The 17,237-nt window shown below is 38.4% G+C and overlaps 1 protein-coding gene across 1 annotated transcript in view; it reads left to right on the top strand.

Annotated features, from left to right (window-relative positions):
- fntb (farnesyltransferase, CAAX box, beta) overlaps window positions 1-16,968 on the top strand; it is a 60,129-nt gene extending 43,161 nt beyond the window's left edge. The window contains exons 9-12 of the mRNA XM_039741147.1: window positions 1,766-1,898; window positions 6,671-6,782; window positions 7,675-7,789; window positions 16,600-16,968. Of these exons, the coding sequence (XP_039597081.1) occupies window positions 1,766-1,898; window positions 6,671-6,782; window positions 7,675-7,789; window positions 16,600-16,710 (471 nt within the window). The 3' untranslated portion in view covers window positions 16,711-16,968. The remainder of the gene's footprint in view (window positions 1-1,765; window positions 1,899-6,670; window positions 6,783-7,674; window positions 7,790-16,599) is intronic.
- The last annotated feature ends 269 nt before the right edge of the window (window positions 16,969-17,237 follow it).

Genomic DNA, 17,237 nt, shown 5'->3' with positions numbered 1-17,237 from the left:
TTGTATATTAGGAACCACATTTAAAAAAAATATAAATAAAAATCTCCTATGCAATAAAAATAATACTCTAAGTGTTGGTGAAATCTACTTAGCAAAGTAAAGCAAAAATGTCTTAAGTACTTGCTTTTATTGTGGTAAGCTGGCAAAAAGTATCCAAATTATACAAGTTCTGTAAGTCAAACATATGATTATTGTAGTACTATACATCAAAAGAGCTTGTTTATCCTCAAATTAACATTTTTCCACTATTGGATAACTTTCGTTGAAAATATGAAAACCCCATGTGGGATTACTTTCATTATAATAGGATTTTAAATAAGAATCAAAGTCTCATTTTATTGACCGCAGAAAATATTGTACTGTAGTATATTGTAGTATTCTACTGGTTGACTTTTATTAAGGGTCATTTAAAGTATTTGGTCAGATCTATATATCAATATTTTTCTTAACTTTCAAAACGTTTTTGATAAGAACCCTCACAAGAAACTAAGTGATGACACTTAAAGAAGCAGGAATTCAATGTGTGATGTGCAGATGGGTATAAAATTAGCCTAAATCCCCAAAACAAAAGATTAAGTTGCAAGGAGTTTTTTTCCAGATTTAGGGATGTTAAAGTTCCTTAGGGGTTGATGCTGGGGCTACTGCTTTTTTAATTTCTATAAATGATCTCAGTAACACCATAGCAAGCTAGGTAAATTAGTGAAAGACAGTATACTAGGTGGAATAATAGTTACCATTGGGTCAGTAGAGAAGTGCCTGTACATAATTCAAAATTAGACATATATGTGGCAGATGAAATTCAATGTAAATAATATGTGACAAATAATACATGTACATATTAGAAATAATTCCAGAACACAGTGTCAGGAACTTGAAAGTACACCATGTGAGTTAAAGTGAATTTGTCACCATCCAGGAAGCCTACAAAAAGATTAAGAAGGTTATTAGGATGTTGAGCTGCTTGGCATTCTGTGTTAAGTAGAAGTCAAGGGAGGTTATTCTTAAGCTGTGGAACACACACTAGTGAAGCCTTGTCTGGAATAGTGTGAGCAGTTTTGGACTTAACTAAAAGAATGATGTAACAAGCTTTAAAAAAAGTCTACAAAAAAACTATAAACGTTAAGATGCTGCTATAGAGAGAGATTGAAAGAACTGAAGAGGAAATAAGAGGAAAAGTGTTTTAAATTCTGAAAGACATTAGTAGGGTGGATACCACTTGCTAACTTTTAACTAGAATTTTGGGGGCCAAGTCTGAACTTGTGAAGAGTAATTATCACACATTTTTCTTCTCACGTAAAACCATACATACTGGGAGTAAGCTATGAAGTGTTTTTGTAGATAGCCATACTTTGGGGAACTTCAATTCCTGACTTGATGATCATTGAGGGTATAGCATTTTAAAAAGCTACATGGATGATTAGCCCATTGTCATTAGAAACTTTTTATGTTCTCCATAGATTTAGTGGCATCTTATATCATAAAGAACAGCAACAATAGTGCTTGCAATTTAACATTCTGAAATAGGCGAATAGAAACTTATATATATTAAAAAAAGTAATTGCTAGCCCGCTAATGGCCGTACTGTATGTTACTCATTTGTCTTTTGGAAAGTTAATTTTTGGTAACTTCCTCTTGAAGCTTACCAGAGTTTTTTTCTGGTCTGCATGTTTTGTTTTTTTTTTTTTTTTTTGTTGTTTTTTTTATATAATATAAAGTGTAATATTTAAAGAGTCAATAATTGATTTTCTTTTTTGCTTTTGTATAGCATTGGGTAACAAGCAGGCAAATGAGATTTGAAGGTGGTTTTCAGGGTCGATGCAACAAGTTAGTGGATGGCTGTTACTCTTTCTGGCAAGCTGGACTACTTCCTCTCTTGCACAGGGCCTTGCATAAAGAGGGTATGTGATGCTTCACAAGTTTGTAAAATATAACATGTAGTTTATTTCTTTCAGGTTAATGGTAAACAATTTCCCAGGAGGATTTTTAAAATGGAAAGCATATTAATATAAACTGCTCAAAAAAATTAAAGGAATACTTTGAAAGCACATCAGATCTCAATGGGAAAAAGAAATCCTCCTGGATATCTATACTGATATAGACTGGGTAATGTGTTAGGAACGAAAGGATGCCACATCGTTTGATGGAAATGAAAATGATCAACCTACAGAGCCCTGAATTCAAAGACGCCCCAAAAATCAGAGTGAAAAAATTGTGGCAGGCTAGTCCATTTTGCCAAAATTTAATTGCAGCAACTCAAAATTGTACGCAGCACTTTGTATGGCCCCTGTGTTCTTGTATACATGCCTGACAACATCGGTGCATGCTTCTAATGAGATGACAGATGGTGTTGTGGGGGATCTCCTCCCAGATCTGGACCAGGGCATCACTGAGCTCCTGGACAGTCTGAGGTGCAACCTGGTGGCATTGGATTATATATTTTATATATATATATATATGTTTATCAGCATTGCCCTTTGAGGAAGTAAATGAGTCTCAACAATGCCAGGATGATAGAAATTCTAATAGAGGCCCAAGAAGTAGACAGTTAACTGTGTTCTAGCACCACTGTAACTGCAAAAGTCCACTTTTAGGTACAAATGGGATTTATGCACCATAAGCCATATGTAGGGTTCCTCTCTGTAGGGTTCTTGAGAGACTGTTCTTAATTGTGTCCCAGCCTCAGGTTGACATTTATACTGCAGAGTTTCTTTGTTTTCCTTGCGTATTCAGTGAGTATATGGACATCACAATCCAGAAGTCTGCACTTTGTTCCACATTTGCCCCTTTCCCTCAGATTTTCTTTCCAACACCATGTTATCAGTTGTACCTTGTAAAAAATATCATCAAATTGAGCAGTCTTTGTCATGGAAGCTTCAGCCAAACCTGTCTACATGATCGGTTCTCTCTCACAGCCACTTAAGTGTGTTATTTGAGTTGTGTAAGCAAACAGAATCGGCAACTAGGTCAGTCCAGCATTTGTTATATATAACCTTGAATATAACTGGATGTTGATGGCATTCAAAACTTTTCCAAAATGGTTTGTACACCTCATTTACTCATGTATTTGTTTTGGTTTTACAAGTTACCTGTTTGTTGTCAGCTAAAAATAGTTTTGCCTTTGTACTTCAGGCACCTTAAATAATAACTGCAGCATAAATGCCTAATTTGTGCAATATTTACAATACAATACCGTTTAATTTTGTATAGCCCAAAATCACACAGGAAATGCAGCAATGGGCTTTAACAGGCCCTGTCTCTTGACAGCCCCCCAGCATTGACTAAGAAGACAAGGAAAAACTCCCAAAACAAACCTTGTAGGGAAAAATGGAAGAAACCTTGGGAAAGGCAGTTCAAAGAGAGACCCCTTTCCAGGAAGGGCGTGCAGTGGGTGTCAAAAGAAGGGGGTCAATACAATAGACACAACAGAACAAATCCTTAATACAGCATAAAAATAAAAACTTTAGAAGTATGGAGCAGAATTTAACAGTAGATGATATCACATAATAAGTTTTGGATATTTTTAGAGTCCTGGGGACCTCATCCATCAAGCTGCCTCCCCCATTTGGCCATTCCATGCCTGAAACAGTGCTGGGCCAGCCAATCTGATGAAAGGACCCCTCTTTCCCATGATTCCTGCGATCCTCCATCAGGGATGACTTTACCATCGGCAGGCAAACAACTTGGCAGGTGGGCCGTGGCATCAATTGCCACATTTGAGTACCGAGAACAGAAGCAGAATAGGTGAGGGTTAGTATTCAATTATAACTATCATGTTACTTATGTTTTAGCACTAATGACTAACAACAGAGATGCAGTATGTACAGTTAATCAGCAGTTCTAGTCAGGATATGCTAAACTGATGTAGTGAGTCTTCAGCCGGGATTTAATGGCTGAGCCCAAAGGGGCATCTCTTATAGAAACAGGCAGACCATTCCACAGTTTAGCGGCCTTGTAACTAAAAGCTCGACCTCCCACTGGTATTTTATTAATCCTTGGAATCCTAAGCAGACCGGCATCTTGAGATCTTAATGTGCGCTCTGGTTTGTAAGTCATGATAAGTTCAGACAAGTAAGCCGCACCTCGTCCATTTAATGCTTTATATGTTAAAAGGAGGATTTTGAAATCTGCCCTAAACTTAACCGGGAGTCAGTGTAAGGATTTAAGAAATGGAGTTATGTGTTCATATTTTCTTGTTCTTGTAATAATTCTTGCAGCAGCATTTTGGATTAACTGGAGGCTGTATAGAGAACAGTTTGAACAGCCAGTGAACACCGCATTGCAGTAGTCAATCCTACTAGAGATAAATGCATGAATTAATTCCTCAGAATCCTGTTTATTTAGAAAGCGCCTTAATTTCCTAACATTTTTAAGATGGATGAAACATGTTTTGCACAACTTTGTAATATGCGCTTTAAATGACATGCTAGAGTCAAAGATAACTCCTAGATTGCGGGCCGATTCAATAAAATTAATTGGGATTCCAACTGAGTTAAATGATGACAAAAATTAATACATTTAAGTCATGGCTGGAAGCAGTGGAATATGAATGCGGTCAGTGAATTATGTAGAGTGCGTGTATGTATGAATACACAACAGAAAGTGAATTAAAACAATTGCACAAGTCTCACTTCTTTATATATTAAAAAAAAAAAATTAATGACAACGGTAGTCTTTTGTCACTGTGTGCTAAATGCTGCGAGATCATCCTTTGACTCACAGTTAAACTTCAGTAAGTAAGGGGCATAACTTCTCTTGATGTAAAATAAAAATGGAAGAGTGCCTAAGCTTTTGTGCTGAATGGGAGACATTTATATATTTGAAAGAGGTTTAACTGCACAACATATCAACAACACCTCCCCCCCTTCCCTTTACGAGCCTCAGATTTATCAGAATGTATTTTACCCATTAACTAATTAATCTATTATGTGTTGTTCTGTTTATTAAAAAAAAAAAAAACAAACAAACATTTACCACTTTCTCAAGTATGCTGTGGTACCCATACTGATAAAAGAGGATGTGGCTCTGACTGATTCCTGTTGTAAATATATCCAGAAGTGAGTTGGAATGGAAGCAGACTGGCTGTGTTGTAAGTACATGGTGCTCTACATACCAGGCTAATAGAATGGTAGAAAGGTGCCGATATTTTCCTGGTGTTTTTATTTTGGAAAAGTGCATGTCTGTCATGGGGTGTTGTCCTCATTTACCTGATGAAATTGTCAATTTTTCTACTAGATTTTTTGTTTTATTACAAAACCAGTAAACTCCTGATTGTCTAAAGAATCGCAAATCCAAGAATGGCAATCACTTTCTGTTCCCTCCGATCTTTGGAGGGATAATAAATGATGGAGTATGGGAGTGTCCTGGGAAAGTTTTCATTTGATTAAATATATATATATTTGTACTAAAATTAACCAATTTATTAAAACTAAAATTGAAATGTAATTGTTATATCATTTAAGTCCAAAATGTCTTTGAGTTACTGCACTTATAAGTAAAACAAATATCGGAGTGCAAAGGTTTAAATGAAGTAAATTGGAAACAAAAAATTAATAAAATGGTAAATTCAAAATAGTTAATCAAAAATTTCCTTATAAACAACATTTTTGGTAGAGATGGTTTCCTGTCCTTGAATTAGCTTACCCTGGTATGGAGCAATTAAAACCTTCACTTTAACGTCACACGAACGCCGGACTCTTGAAAAGGCAACATAAAGTTGTCCATATCCAAATACAGGCTCAGATAGGTAAATCCCTACTTTGTCCATGGTTTGTCCTTGTGATTTGTTGATCGTCATGGCAAATGCAGCCTTAATAGGAATTTGGCGTTGTTTAAGTTTAAAAGGTAATACCAAGTCAGAACTTGTAAGGTTAATTCTGGGAATTAAAACAGTATTGCCAGTATGGGCTCCCATAAGCACTTGTGCCTCAGTAACATTTTCTCTCATGCTGTTCACGACCAACCGTGTACTGTTGCATAAATCTTGTTTAGTATTAAGGTTTCTTAATAGCATGACTATTGTCCCTACTTTAAGGTTAAGATTGTGTTGTGCTAATCCGGCTGGGTTAATAGCATTTAAATATTCTAATGGGAAATTAAGATGCTCAGTTTCATCTTCAGAATCAACACTGTCAGTACTGAGAAAGACGTGGCTTTCTCCAGGAAGCAATCCAATCATTTGGTTATTTATCTGGTCAACGTCAATAGGTTGTATATGCGGTGGTGTGCTCGTTCGCGTTCGGGCGGCAGTTGTATTGTGCACGGCTTGCTTCTGGCCTCTGATCCCGGCTTGGAATTCTTCATTACTAAATGAAGGTTGTATATGCGGTGGTGTGCGTGTTTGCGTTCGGGAGGGGGTTGTATTGCGCATGGCTTTCTTCTGGCCTCTGCCATCCGTGCATATATACAGACATTACTAAAAGAAGGTTGTATATGCGGTGGTGTTCGCGTTCGGGCGGCGGTTGTATTGTGACCTGAGGTTTAGTTTACAGGTTGTGTTGTGTTGTTTGGGCTCCACGTACTGACTCTGGGAAGCCGCTGGGTTTGACTCTGGGGCGCTGAGGCACTGGGCGCGTGTGCTTTCGGTGCTTCTGGCCTCTGCCATCCGTGCATATATACAACCTTCGTTTAGTAATATAGATATTTTTTATGTTTTTTTTTTTTCTCTCTAAAGGTGATTCTGCTCTCAGCATGACCAATTGGATGTTCCACCAGCAAGCTCTGCAAGAATACATTCTTCTGTGTTGTCAGAATCCAGCTGGCGGATTGTTGGATAAGCCTGGCAAGTAAGTGTCCTCTGTTCTCTTTATATTTAGCATTCAAAGGCACATGTTGTTATTTCATGATTTACCACATTTTTAACATGAACACATGAGTGCATTGACAGGAATTGTTCTTCCAAAAGAAACTCAACAACACAAATTCAAAACTAACGGTATAAAAATGGGCTTTTATCATTTGAAGGTGAGCAGTGAGTTGTGGTAAACCACCTTGTGAGTAAAGTTTAGGATATTTTGAAACACTAACCCCTACAAGATTAGTAGAACTCCTATTTGAAACAGAAGTAGTAAAACTTTAGGATCAGATTTGTGTTGTGGAGTGTTGTGGCCTCCTCAAAGAAAGATTATATACATACAAATCGAAAGGAAACGACGCTGGAGGAGCAAGACTCTTCTGATGATTCATTTATATTTGGCAAACCAGCCTTTTTGTATTTTCATTGGGCTCTGTGCAAACATCTAATCATGTTAGATGCTATTTTAGTTATCTGTACATCTTGAGCTGTTGCTAAGACTTAAGGAAAGCAAAATGGCTGTAGAATCCAAACTAATTCCTATAGCAAGGAGGTAAAAGCCTCTAAGAAAAGACTATACGCTGGTTATTTAGAGGACACTGGTCTTACTAATGTCATGTTTAAACTTAGGGGTAGTTGGGCCTTGTAATGTATTGGCAAAATAGTAAATTGTATTTTTTAGCATTGAAATAAACTTAAAAAGAAAGTAGGTAAAGGCTCAAAAACCTAAACGTTGTGTGATTTATTTGGCTTTCATTTTTTATTTGAATTTAGGTAATGTAGCGTAGCCCTTTAACATCATTAGTGAATTTGTATTTGGTATGGCCGTGCAATTTTTTTACATAACTATCCACTAATGGCAATGTCTCTTCTTTCAAATTTAGATCTAGAGACTTCTACCACACATGCTACTGTCTAAGCGGGCTCTCTCTAGCGCAGCATTTTGGGGGCGGGGATATCCATCATGAACTGATTGTTGGCAAAGAAGAAAACCGCTTGGTAAGCTTTAAAAAGATGCTAAATTAAACAGTTTATACACTCCTTTAAGTTCTGGGCTGTATTTACAACCATCAGCTAAGTTCGAGAAAGAACCCGATTTTCTGATTTGACTGTATGAGTGGCTTCTGTAATGAACTAACTTAATTGTTTCAGCATCCAGTAAGTTTGTTTAAATTGCATATTATGTACAATCCACATATAAAGCATAATGGAGTATCTAGATACTTTAGTTTATACTAGTGTACAGGTTAAATTTCACATGACTGATTGTTGGGTGTTTGTGTGTCCAAATACTTGGCCAAAATTGCAGAGATATGAAAGTAATGTTGCCGCTGAACTGCAGCGGCAGGAAATGTAACTGATGCATGGATGAACATGCATTGTAAGGAATAAGGACTTTCTTTAAATGAATATATATATATATATATATATATATATATATATATATAGAGAGAGAGAGTGCGAGCGAGCCCAGATTCCGGAAATCCGACTTACGAACGGGGCCGCAGCTGCGACGCATGTGCTTCAGTAACTGCCACTCCGTTATTTTCGGCCTGGGATGCTGCAAGCAGTGGCTGGAGGTGGACGATTTCACTGCTCACACAGTGTAGTGACCCGTGGTCCATAGACACCAGGACCACAGCTTTCGCTTGCGTGCAGGACGAAGGCTTGATGGGCGGTTTGCTGCCCGCCTACTACGCCGCTGCAGCAGCTACTGCTCCTGGCTAGATGGAGCGGGGGTGTTTCACTACTTCCTGCTGTGATAGCATGTACAGTGCTGTACAGAAGAGCTCATCTTAACCTTTTGTCTTCACCCTTCAAGAATGTCTCTGAAACACAAATCTGATGCAAGTGCTGGTGATACAGTGAAGAAGCGAAAAACCATTACCATAGAAAATAAAGTAGAAATAATAAAGTAAGAGAGGGGTGAAACCCCATCATTAATTGACAGAACACTTGGTTACAGTTGGTCAACAATAGTATTTATTAAAATAATATACCTGTTCCGACTTACTTACAAATTCAACTTAAGTACAAACCTACAGTCCCTATACGTAACCCGGGGACTGCCTATTGTGACGATGTGGGTATTGCTCCACGCTCCCATCGCTGTTCGGGAGCCCTTGAACCCAACATCGTTGGTAATGTCACCGATGAGTTAGACAGTTGAGGCAATAAACAATTGAGCAATGGGATGGTAAAAAAAAAAAAAGTGCAAAAGTGTTTTTATTAAAAGACAATCAAAAACAAAGTGTTCAATAAATAAAGTGCAGTGCTTCAAAAAAAGTTCAATAAATAAATAATCCATAAAAGAAATGTGGAGGTTAAAAACAGAAAAAACAATCCTTTTAAAACGAGGTTAAAACGTTCATTCAGGAAGCAGTCTTTAAAAAAACAACAACCACCCCAGTGCTCTTCCTATGCTGGCATCTCACCTGCTTCTCCCATACGGGCCCATGCAACAGGCGAGACGCTCCCTGCAGCTGCCCTTCTCCACTCACACACAGGTCTGGAGACCTCCCGATCCTGGCTTCATTCTGGCATTCATCCCAGGCCTGAGACTTAGACTCCTTAGTTTCCAGGACGCCCACACCAAGGACTGTAACACCAAGCCTCGCGACTCTGGCTGCCTTTCCGGTCTTCTGCAGCTAGCCGCCTTTCCCTGGTCACTCCCGCTACCTGCTCGCTCAGCGGGAGTGCCTTCCAACTCCAATGCCTGGGTGTCGGCCTAACACCCAGCTTCCTTGCAGCTGCCCACGAGCACTTGTTCGCTCGCTCACCACACACTCCGTGTGTCTCTCTCGCTCCCTGTAACCTCCGTCCTTTTCGTTTTTCATCGATCTCTCCCAACCGACTCGCACTACTTTTAAACAGCAAGGGGCCATAGCAGCTGCAGCACATCAGCCATGGGAACAATCACGGATGTGGGCAGCCCCCCATGATGCTGCCTCGAGTGTGGTGATTATTTATTTAAAAAGAAATGGCCTTTGCTCAGCGAGCTTTGGACCCATAACACCACACCTATATATTATCAGGAGATTGTGGGACAGACCCGGCCGGGATGACTGGAAAGACTGATAGGTGGCATATACGTCCTCCGGGCCACGAGGGGGCAACTGCCCTGGAGCTGGAGAGGACCACGGGAGAGAAGCAAGGAGGCTCAAGCCCATTGGGGCCCGTGGCTTCTGCCAGGGGGTGCCCCAAGCCTCATGGAACCCTAGAAATATTCACTTCCACCACACCTGGGAAAATGGAGGAAGATTCTTCCAGGGAAACCCCAAAGTACTTCCGGGTGCAAGAGCAGCACTTCTGCCACACCAGGAAGTGTTGCCAGAAGAGTGTCATCAGGCACCTGGAGCACATCCGGGTGGGAATAAAAGGGGCCACCTTCCTACAGTCGGGGAGCTAGGGTCGGGAGTGGGAGCAGGACGAAGCTCCCGTGGAGAGAGGAAAGGCGGTCAAAGAACATTGGGGAAGAGACCCATGTTGGTAGTGATTGGTGCTGTGGGAGTACTGTGTGTTGTGCGAGAACTGTAAATAAAACGTGTGCTTTTATAAAGATGTGGTCTCAGTCTGGTGATGTTCGGGCGTATCTCACAATATATAAATGTTGTTTTAAGAGTTTACTGACAGCACCATCTAGTGTTGAAAAAGAAACATTCAGGTCTGCAATTTATTTTTGATTCATTGATTTTTATGGCGCCTCTTCACTGGTGTGTCTACTTTAAACACAATTTATCACTCATCTATAACAAACAAGAAGGCAGTGTTGCATATAGATGCTTAGCATGTACCAAACTTAAAGAAGTTGGCAGTTTAAATAGTGAATTCATCCAGCATTGTTTGTTAAAGATGAAGTGTATTCCTTTTATCATGCAGATACAAAATATCACTTCTCAGTGCATGTTCTGAAACCTCAGACTGTTTTTATGTTAGTTGCTTATAAAAAAAATAGGTGATTTCCTAATGTGGATCACTGTTGACAGCAATTGAGTGTGAAAATCCAGCCTTCCTTAAAACGCACCCTGCTTTTTTCCATGGCTCTGGTAGCAATTGTAAAGCTGCTACAAAAATAAAAGATCCTACAAAGTAGTTCAAAAGTAAATTGTCTTGTTACATTCTGTGTATGGTATTTGAAATATAAGAACACAAGGCAAAATTTGGGTTTAGTCTTAGCCAATGGCCTTTTTGGTCTCAGTGAGCAAATTTAAATTCAGGTTTTATTAAAATGTTCAATGCAAAAAAAATTAAGAGAAGGTTCAAGGCTGTATTTGAACAGTTATTGTAGCTTATCTATTATCTTTGGAATACCCTGAAGAGAAAGAGGAGTTTATTCATTTGCTGGCTGATTTAGTGATCTTCTCCTTGTTTGCTACCTTTGTTCAGTGTAGTTGTGGTATGAAGAAAGGACAGCTGAACAAGTTTGGTAGAGGAAGATCATGGCCTTTTACTGTTGTTGATAATAAACTTAGGATATTTGTGGAAACATAGTCCATGAAATGTTAAAGCAAAATAAAGTATACAATACAAGATTTTGTCACAAATTTGAATTTGTTTATTATATATATATATATATATATATATATATATATATATATATATATATAAAACAGATGTAAAAGCAGACTCTACTGTATTTCTAAAGGACCCATTAAGAATAAAAAGTGGCAGGCATCCCTTTTTACAAGCTTATTTCACCCCTTCTGGGAAACGTGAACAACCCATGTTAGTAAATGTGGTGGCTGCATGTTTTAGCAGTAGCACACTTCTTACATGCATTAAAATTGTACACTTATTAACATCACAGTAATACATTGTAAAAAACATTTCCAAACATGTTTAAAAATAAATAAATAAAAATGGACTTTTCCCAGATAAAAGGCCTAATCTATATCAACAGAACTTCATAACATCTCCTTTACTGGTCCTTTTTCATAGCTGTAATGAAGCAGCATCTTCTACTATGTTTTTTTTCATAACAGGAAATAAGGAGTCGATTGATAGTGTACAATGTGACAGAGCGGTAACTTGGAGGTAACACACAAACCATGTAAATAACAAATAACCTGCACACATCGCTTCAAGAGAAGCCCACCGAATAAACAAGCTAATTAAAAGGGCAGGCTCAGTTATGGGACGCACTTTGGACTCCCTGAAGGTCATAGCGAAGGAGAGTATGAAGACAAAACGGAATGCCATTATGACCAATGCTGCACATCCTCTCTCTGACACACTGATACTGAGGACTTCAGCAGAAATGCGCTAGGAAATGTGACTGGTGCGTCTTTATATCAATGGCAGTAATCCAGTGTAGTGGCTCACTATGACTGAAACTGTCATAGCAAAGTCATTACACTTAAAACCTCCAAGTTGTCTGTTCAGTTTTTCCTCTGTCTCATTATTTGATCCAATAACAAGTCCCTTAAGCTGAATGTCTGGCAACTATACAAAATTTCTATAAATACTTGTAATTTATTGTTAACCTGTAAATCTGTTTGGATAACTGCTTCAGCCAATTATAAAAAAAATAATACTAATAATTGGGGCTGCTGTTTGATTAATAAAATTTAAAATTAATTGCATGATTGAAATTTTTAATCGAAACCAACTGCCTATTAATCAAATATTTTATTCATATTTCCTTCAAATGTATTACTATTTTTTCTGTGAAGCAGAAATAGCTCTTGATTACTTTCTCATACCAAAATGTTTAAATAATTATTTGCATGAGTATATTTAATTATTCCAGTTTATTAAACAGTTTTGTGTAACAAAAATAATTGAATATACAGTGAAACATGAATCAGTGAACAGCTCAAATTACTTTAGCACTTTATTTGTTCTGTCAATTGTTCTGGCTATTCTGATATTGGCTGTTCTGCTAGTTGCTTACTGGTTAATCAAATAAGGCTCTCTATTTTTATCAACATCATATCCAGATATGGAAAGCAAATATCCACAATAGACCAGTGTCTGCAAACATTACTTTTAAAAGCACCTTAGTTTTTTTTTTTTTTTTGTAAGTAATGAGTAATATAACAGAGTATGTAATATTACTTGTTATAAAATGTAATGTGTTACTAACTGCCTTAATTTTGTGTTACTTTTCCTTCTAATAGAGATATGAAACACACACTTGTAATTAAAATAAAAAAAATGTTCTTGAACAAATAAAAAAACCAATGTTAATTATTACTCCTTTGTGATGATGTGGGTTCAAGCTTCATGCTCCCTTCTCCATTTTTGAAAAGTTCTTGGACCCAACACCATCGTTAACATGACCAGATGAGCTGGACAATGAGAACACCAACAAAGCAAGGGGAAAGGTGTAAAAGTGCAAAAGTGCTTTTATTTAAAAACAACAAAACCAGCGTCAAATAAAGTGCAGTGTATCACAAGGTTAATAAACAAATCCATAAAAACACGTAGAGGTTAAAATTATCCATTAAAGATGAGATTAAAATACAATGGCTGGAAGCAGTCCTTTAAAACAAAACCTGGTGCCTTCTTTCTACCTGGCGGCTCCCCTGCTTCTCCCTTCCGGACCTTGTATCATAGGAGTCGCCCTACCTGCAACTGACTTCTCCTACTGGTCTGGAAGCTTCCCAATCCCTGGCTTCATTTAGCTCCGCCAGACTGAGACTTGGGATCCCCAGAAATCAGGGCGCTCACATTGGGGCTTCTAATTCCCATGCCTCCAATTCCTGTTGCCTTCCACGGCGAGCCAACCTTCTTCTGGCCACTCCTGCTCCTCTGAAGCGCTTAGTAGGAGCGACCACTACTTTCTGCACCCCAGAGTGCCGGCCAAATGCTCTGCAGGGGCTCTTAGCCCAGCTGCCTGTTAATAGAGTGAGCCGGCGCTCACTCACTCACGCACACACCGGCTTTCAGCTTCCCATTTTCTCCTCTTCCTCCACTAACCCCAGTTCTTTTCCGAATTTTTTTTTTCTTTCTTTTCCCTACACCCAACTCGCGCTCCTATTGTATATAAAGGGGAGGTGGCACAGGTGTGGCGATTAGCAGTTCCTGGCATCAATTATGGATGTGCCCCCGTGCACATAAGTGAGGAAACGCCCACAGCACATTGCGTCCGAGAACTGCTCCGGCCTCATTACTCCAGGTCAGTATGATAACATAAAGCAGGATTCAGTAATATTCATTTTGTTGTGCACCTTTTAGAGCTCATTATTTTAATTTTTATTTCTTTTAAGGATGTCAGTTCCAGCATTGGGTACAGTAGAAATAGTATATTTTAAATTGAAATGTAGTGGTCAACTACTTCTTAATTAAGAAAATATGTTTAGTCCTTCAGACGATGTAAAGTAAATAACATGCACCCCATTTTTCAATCCTCGGAACAAGCTCCCAAAGGTTCATGTTATGAACATTAGCCGCTGCATTACCAGTTCACGCTGCTTCAAAATATCTATAACAATAACTGGATTAAAACTGAACAGATATTTTTATCTGTAGGTTTGTTTTACTGGATTGCCCGCAGCACACTCTTTTCTAATTGTCTGTGTGAATGAGCCCTGCAAAAGAGCGGCATTTGCTTCTTGCCTCTGCACCCAGTGCTCTTTGCCATTATCATTGGCTCCCTGTTAACTAGAATTGGGCTAATTGCATTTGCCTCTCGGCACATGCAATATTAAATGCATGCTAGTAACTTTTGTTCAGTTCTTTTCACTTGACTGCACATTATGCACTTTTTCTTCATTAGCTGTCACAAGGTGGCCAGAGCACATGCATGTATAATTTTAAGCAGCCAGCAGACAATGTCTTTGCCAAAAAAGACAATATTTCTGTGCAAACAAGTTTAGTATTATAGCTGACCTTGCCAGCTTTCTGCCTTGATGTAAAGTTTTCTCTTGTTGTCCAGCTAAATAAAGTGTAAACATGCCCTGTTAGTTTTCAGCTTTTAAAATGAAATAGTACTTGCCCACATCCTTTCTGGAGCACATAAAGGGGTGTAGGATGATGTCAACCTCAACACTGTCCTCACACCTCCAAGAAAGTTATCTCTGCTCAAAGGACCCTCAGGAGGATATGTCTTCTGCCACCCGTTCACTTCATTTAGAGTTGCTTACTTGCTTCCTGGAGCTGGATTGAAAATGGCAAGAAGGGGAAAACTGGCAATGTTTTGAAGAGTGTGTGCTTTTCCGGCTTTATTGAAGTGTGCCAGATGGAAATTAAAAAGGGCACTTTGGCAGGGGTGGGAAGAGCTACGTTGGAGCCAGGAGATGTCAAGCACCCATGAAAGAGGTTAACTGGCCTTTATAAAGAAATGTTTGCATGCTTGACAGGGAAATGGGTAACAAGGGCTCTGATAGAGGGACAAGATTATAAAAGTAGGAATTTAGTATAGGGTCAGTGGAAGGTGAGAGAAGCAGATGCAGTTCAGGTAGTCAGATGAACTGAAATTACTTTGTAGTTGTGATCTGATACTACTGTTAATAGACTTCTGTTAATAGATTCAGTTGCACTGCTTCAATAACATGTGAAGTGTGGTCATAATAATGGGATCAAATTAATGCAATTAGGGATTGCGTTCAAAAATTGAGTTTCAGAATTTTTTAACTTGTTAACGGCAATTAATCACCAGCCCTACTAATAATTATATTTCCCTATAAGTCAAACATAAACGTCACTTCAAAAAATATTCACTTCTGTGGCAAGTGTTTGGAAAATCTGCAAACTGAGTCATTGAGGAAAGAGACTGATGTATGTATATTTTGATTTGGGTGACCCAGCATATAATTTTGCCAACTCCATGCATTCGTGTCTTGACTGCATTTTTTTATTCCGTGTGTAGTTGGTTGAGTTTCCTCATGCCTTCCAAACAGACATAGTCAGCTTTATTCCATCTCAAAATTTACTAGATTTTGAAGTCACCTGTATTGGACTCTTGCCTTATACAGGACTAGTTTTTTTTTTGTCTCTCTTGCTTAGTTGATTAATTGTTTGTGGTGGCCTTCATAATCAGTTTTGAAAATGGATAAATCGACAATTGGAATTTATCTTCAAGTGTCATATGAGACAGTTTGGTGTTCTTGGAGCCACAAAAGTATGCTGGCTTTCAATACAGTTTTAATTGGATAAGTTGAAATCATAGTTATATGTATTTGTGTAAGTTGTATTGTACTGCTTACACTGTAGCTGATAGAAGTACACAAGCAATAGTTACTTGCAGGAGACTTCCTTGCAGATCATACTGTGGTCATGAATATTCTAAAAAGAGGTTCGAGTTTATAGTGTATTTGTTGAGGAGAAGCTGGTTTTCCCATATCACAAAGACTCCAGGGGCTTAAAGGAAATAGTCGAATTTTATTATCTGTGTCTGAAGTTTAGTAACTAAAGTGGCAGCATGTGACATTGTACAAAAGAGGTAGTGATCACATCCATATTGGAGTAAATGTTTATTGATGAAATTTTGTAACTCATACATGGAGCAGCATTTGGGGATACTTTAGCAATCTGGTTGACCTCCCTACTGTGGTCTTGTGACTCATTGTGGACTTCATCACTTATCTAATGAAGGCTGTGCTGCATGGGCTTCTCCTACTCTACTACCTCTCATCAGCTTTTTTGGAGAAGCAGAGCAGGAGGAGCTTAAACAAGCAAACAGTTGTTCAAAGCATCTGGTTTGGTTATGTTGACCCACTACCCAGTGTGTTTCAGTGAGCATTAAACTGATATAGGATTTACCAATATATCTTTATATTAAATGCTATATATTTTTAATTTATTACTCAGATAATGCTCTAAAATCAGTTATTTACACCTTTTACACATTTTGTTTGTTTTAACAGGCCCCTACTCACCCAGTTTATAACATCTGTCCTGAGAAAGTAGCACAAGCCTTACAGCATTTTCTTCAAAAGCCGATCCCAAGTCGAAGCACCGAGGCGTCCAGCTCTTAACTGTCTCCAGAAAGAAACAGCAAGACAGACATGTACAAATCTATCCAGAGTTATCCAAAGGGACTGCAGGGCTCTTTGGAGTGTAGCCGTTTTCCAAGCTGGGGTATTGACAAATCCAAAGGGTCCCTAGCAGGTGTGTGCTGCATCTCATGTATCTGAGAATGAGGATTTTTTGTCCACTGATCAATGCAAGAGAATATATTGCTGAAGAATTTTAGCATACTAATAAATGAAGTTTGTGTTACAAATGTGTTTTAATTTAATCTGTATGTTTTTTTTTTGTTTTTTTTAGGCTTATGAATTTAGTAGGTTGCAGTAGCTTAAAATCTTGATGCACCCACATTGTATATATACAGTATCCACATGCTCAACAAAATATGATGTGGTGTATTTCTGTTCCGGCCATGAGAGAACCGCAGCTTTGTGAAAGAATTTTTAGTGCCTTGGCCATTTTAAAAATGGATGTATAACTGTGTCATCTGAAATGAATGGGACACTATGAGTGTTTCATTAAAAGAAAAAAGGGC

The sequence above is a fragment of the Polypterus senegalus genome, chromosome 18, assembly GCF_016835505.1.
Source record: "Polypterus senegalus isolate Bchr_013 chromosome 18, ASM1683550v1, whole genome shotgun sequence".
NCBI lineage: Eukaryota > Metazoa > Chordata > Cladistia > Polypteriformes > Polypteridae > Polypterus > Polypterus senegalus.
This window is presented reverse-complemented; position numbering and strand designations above follow the sequence as displayed.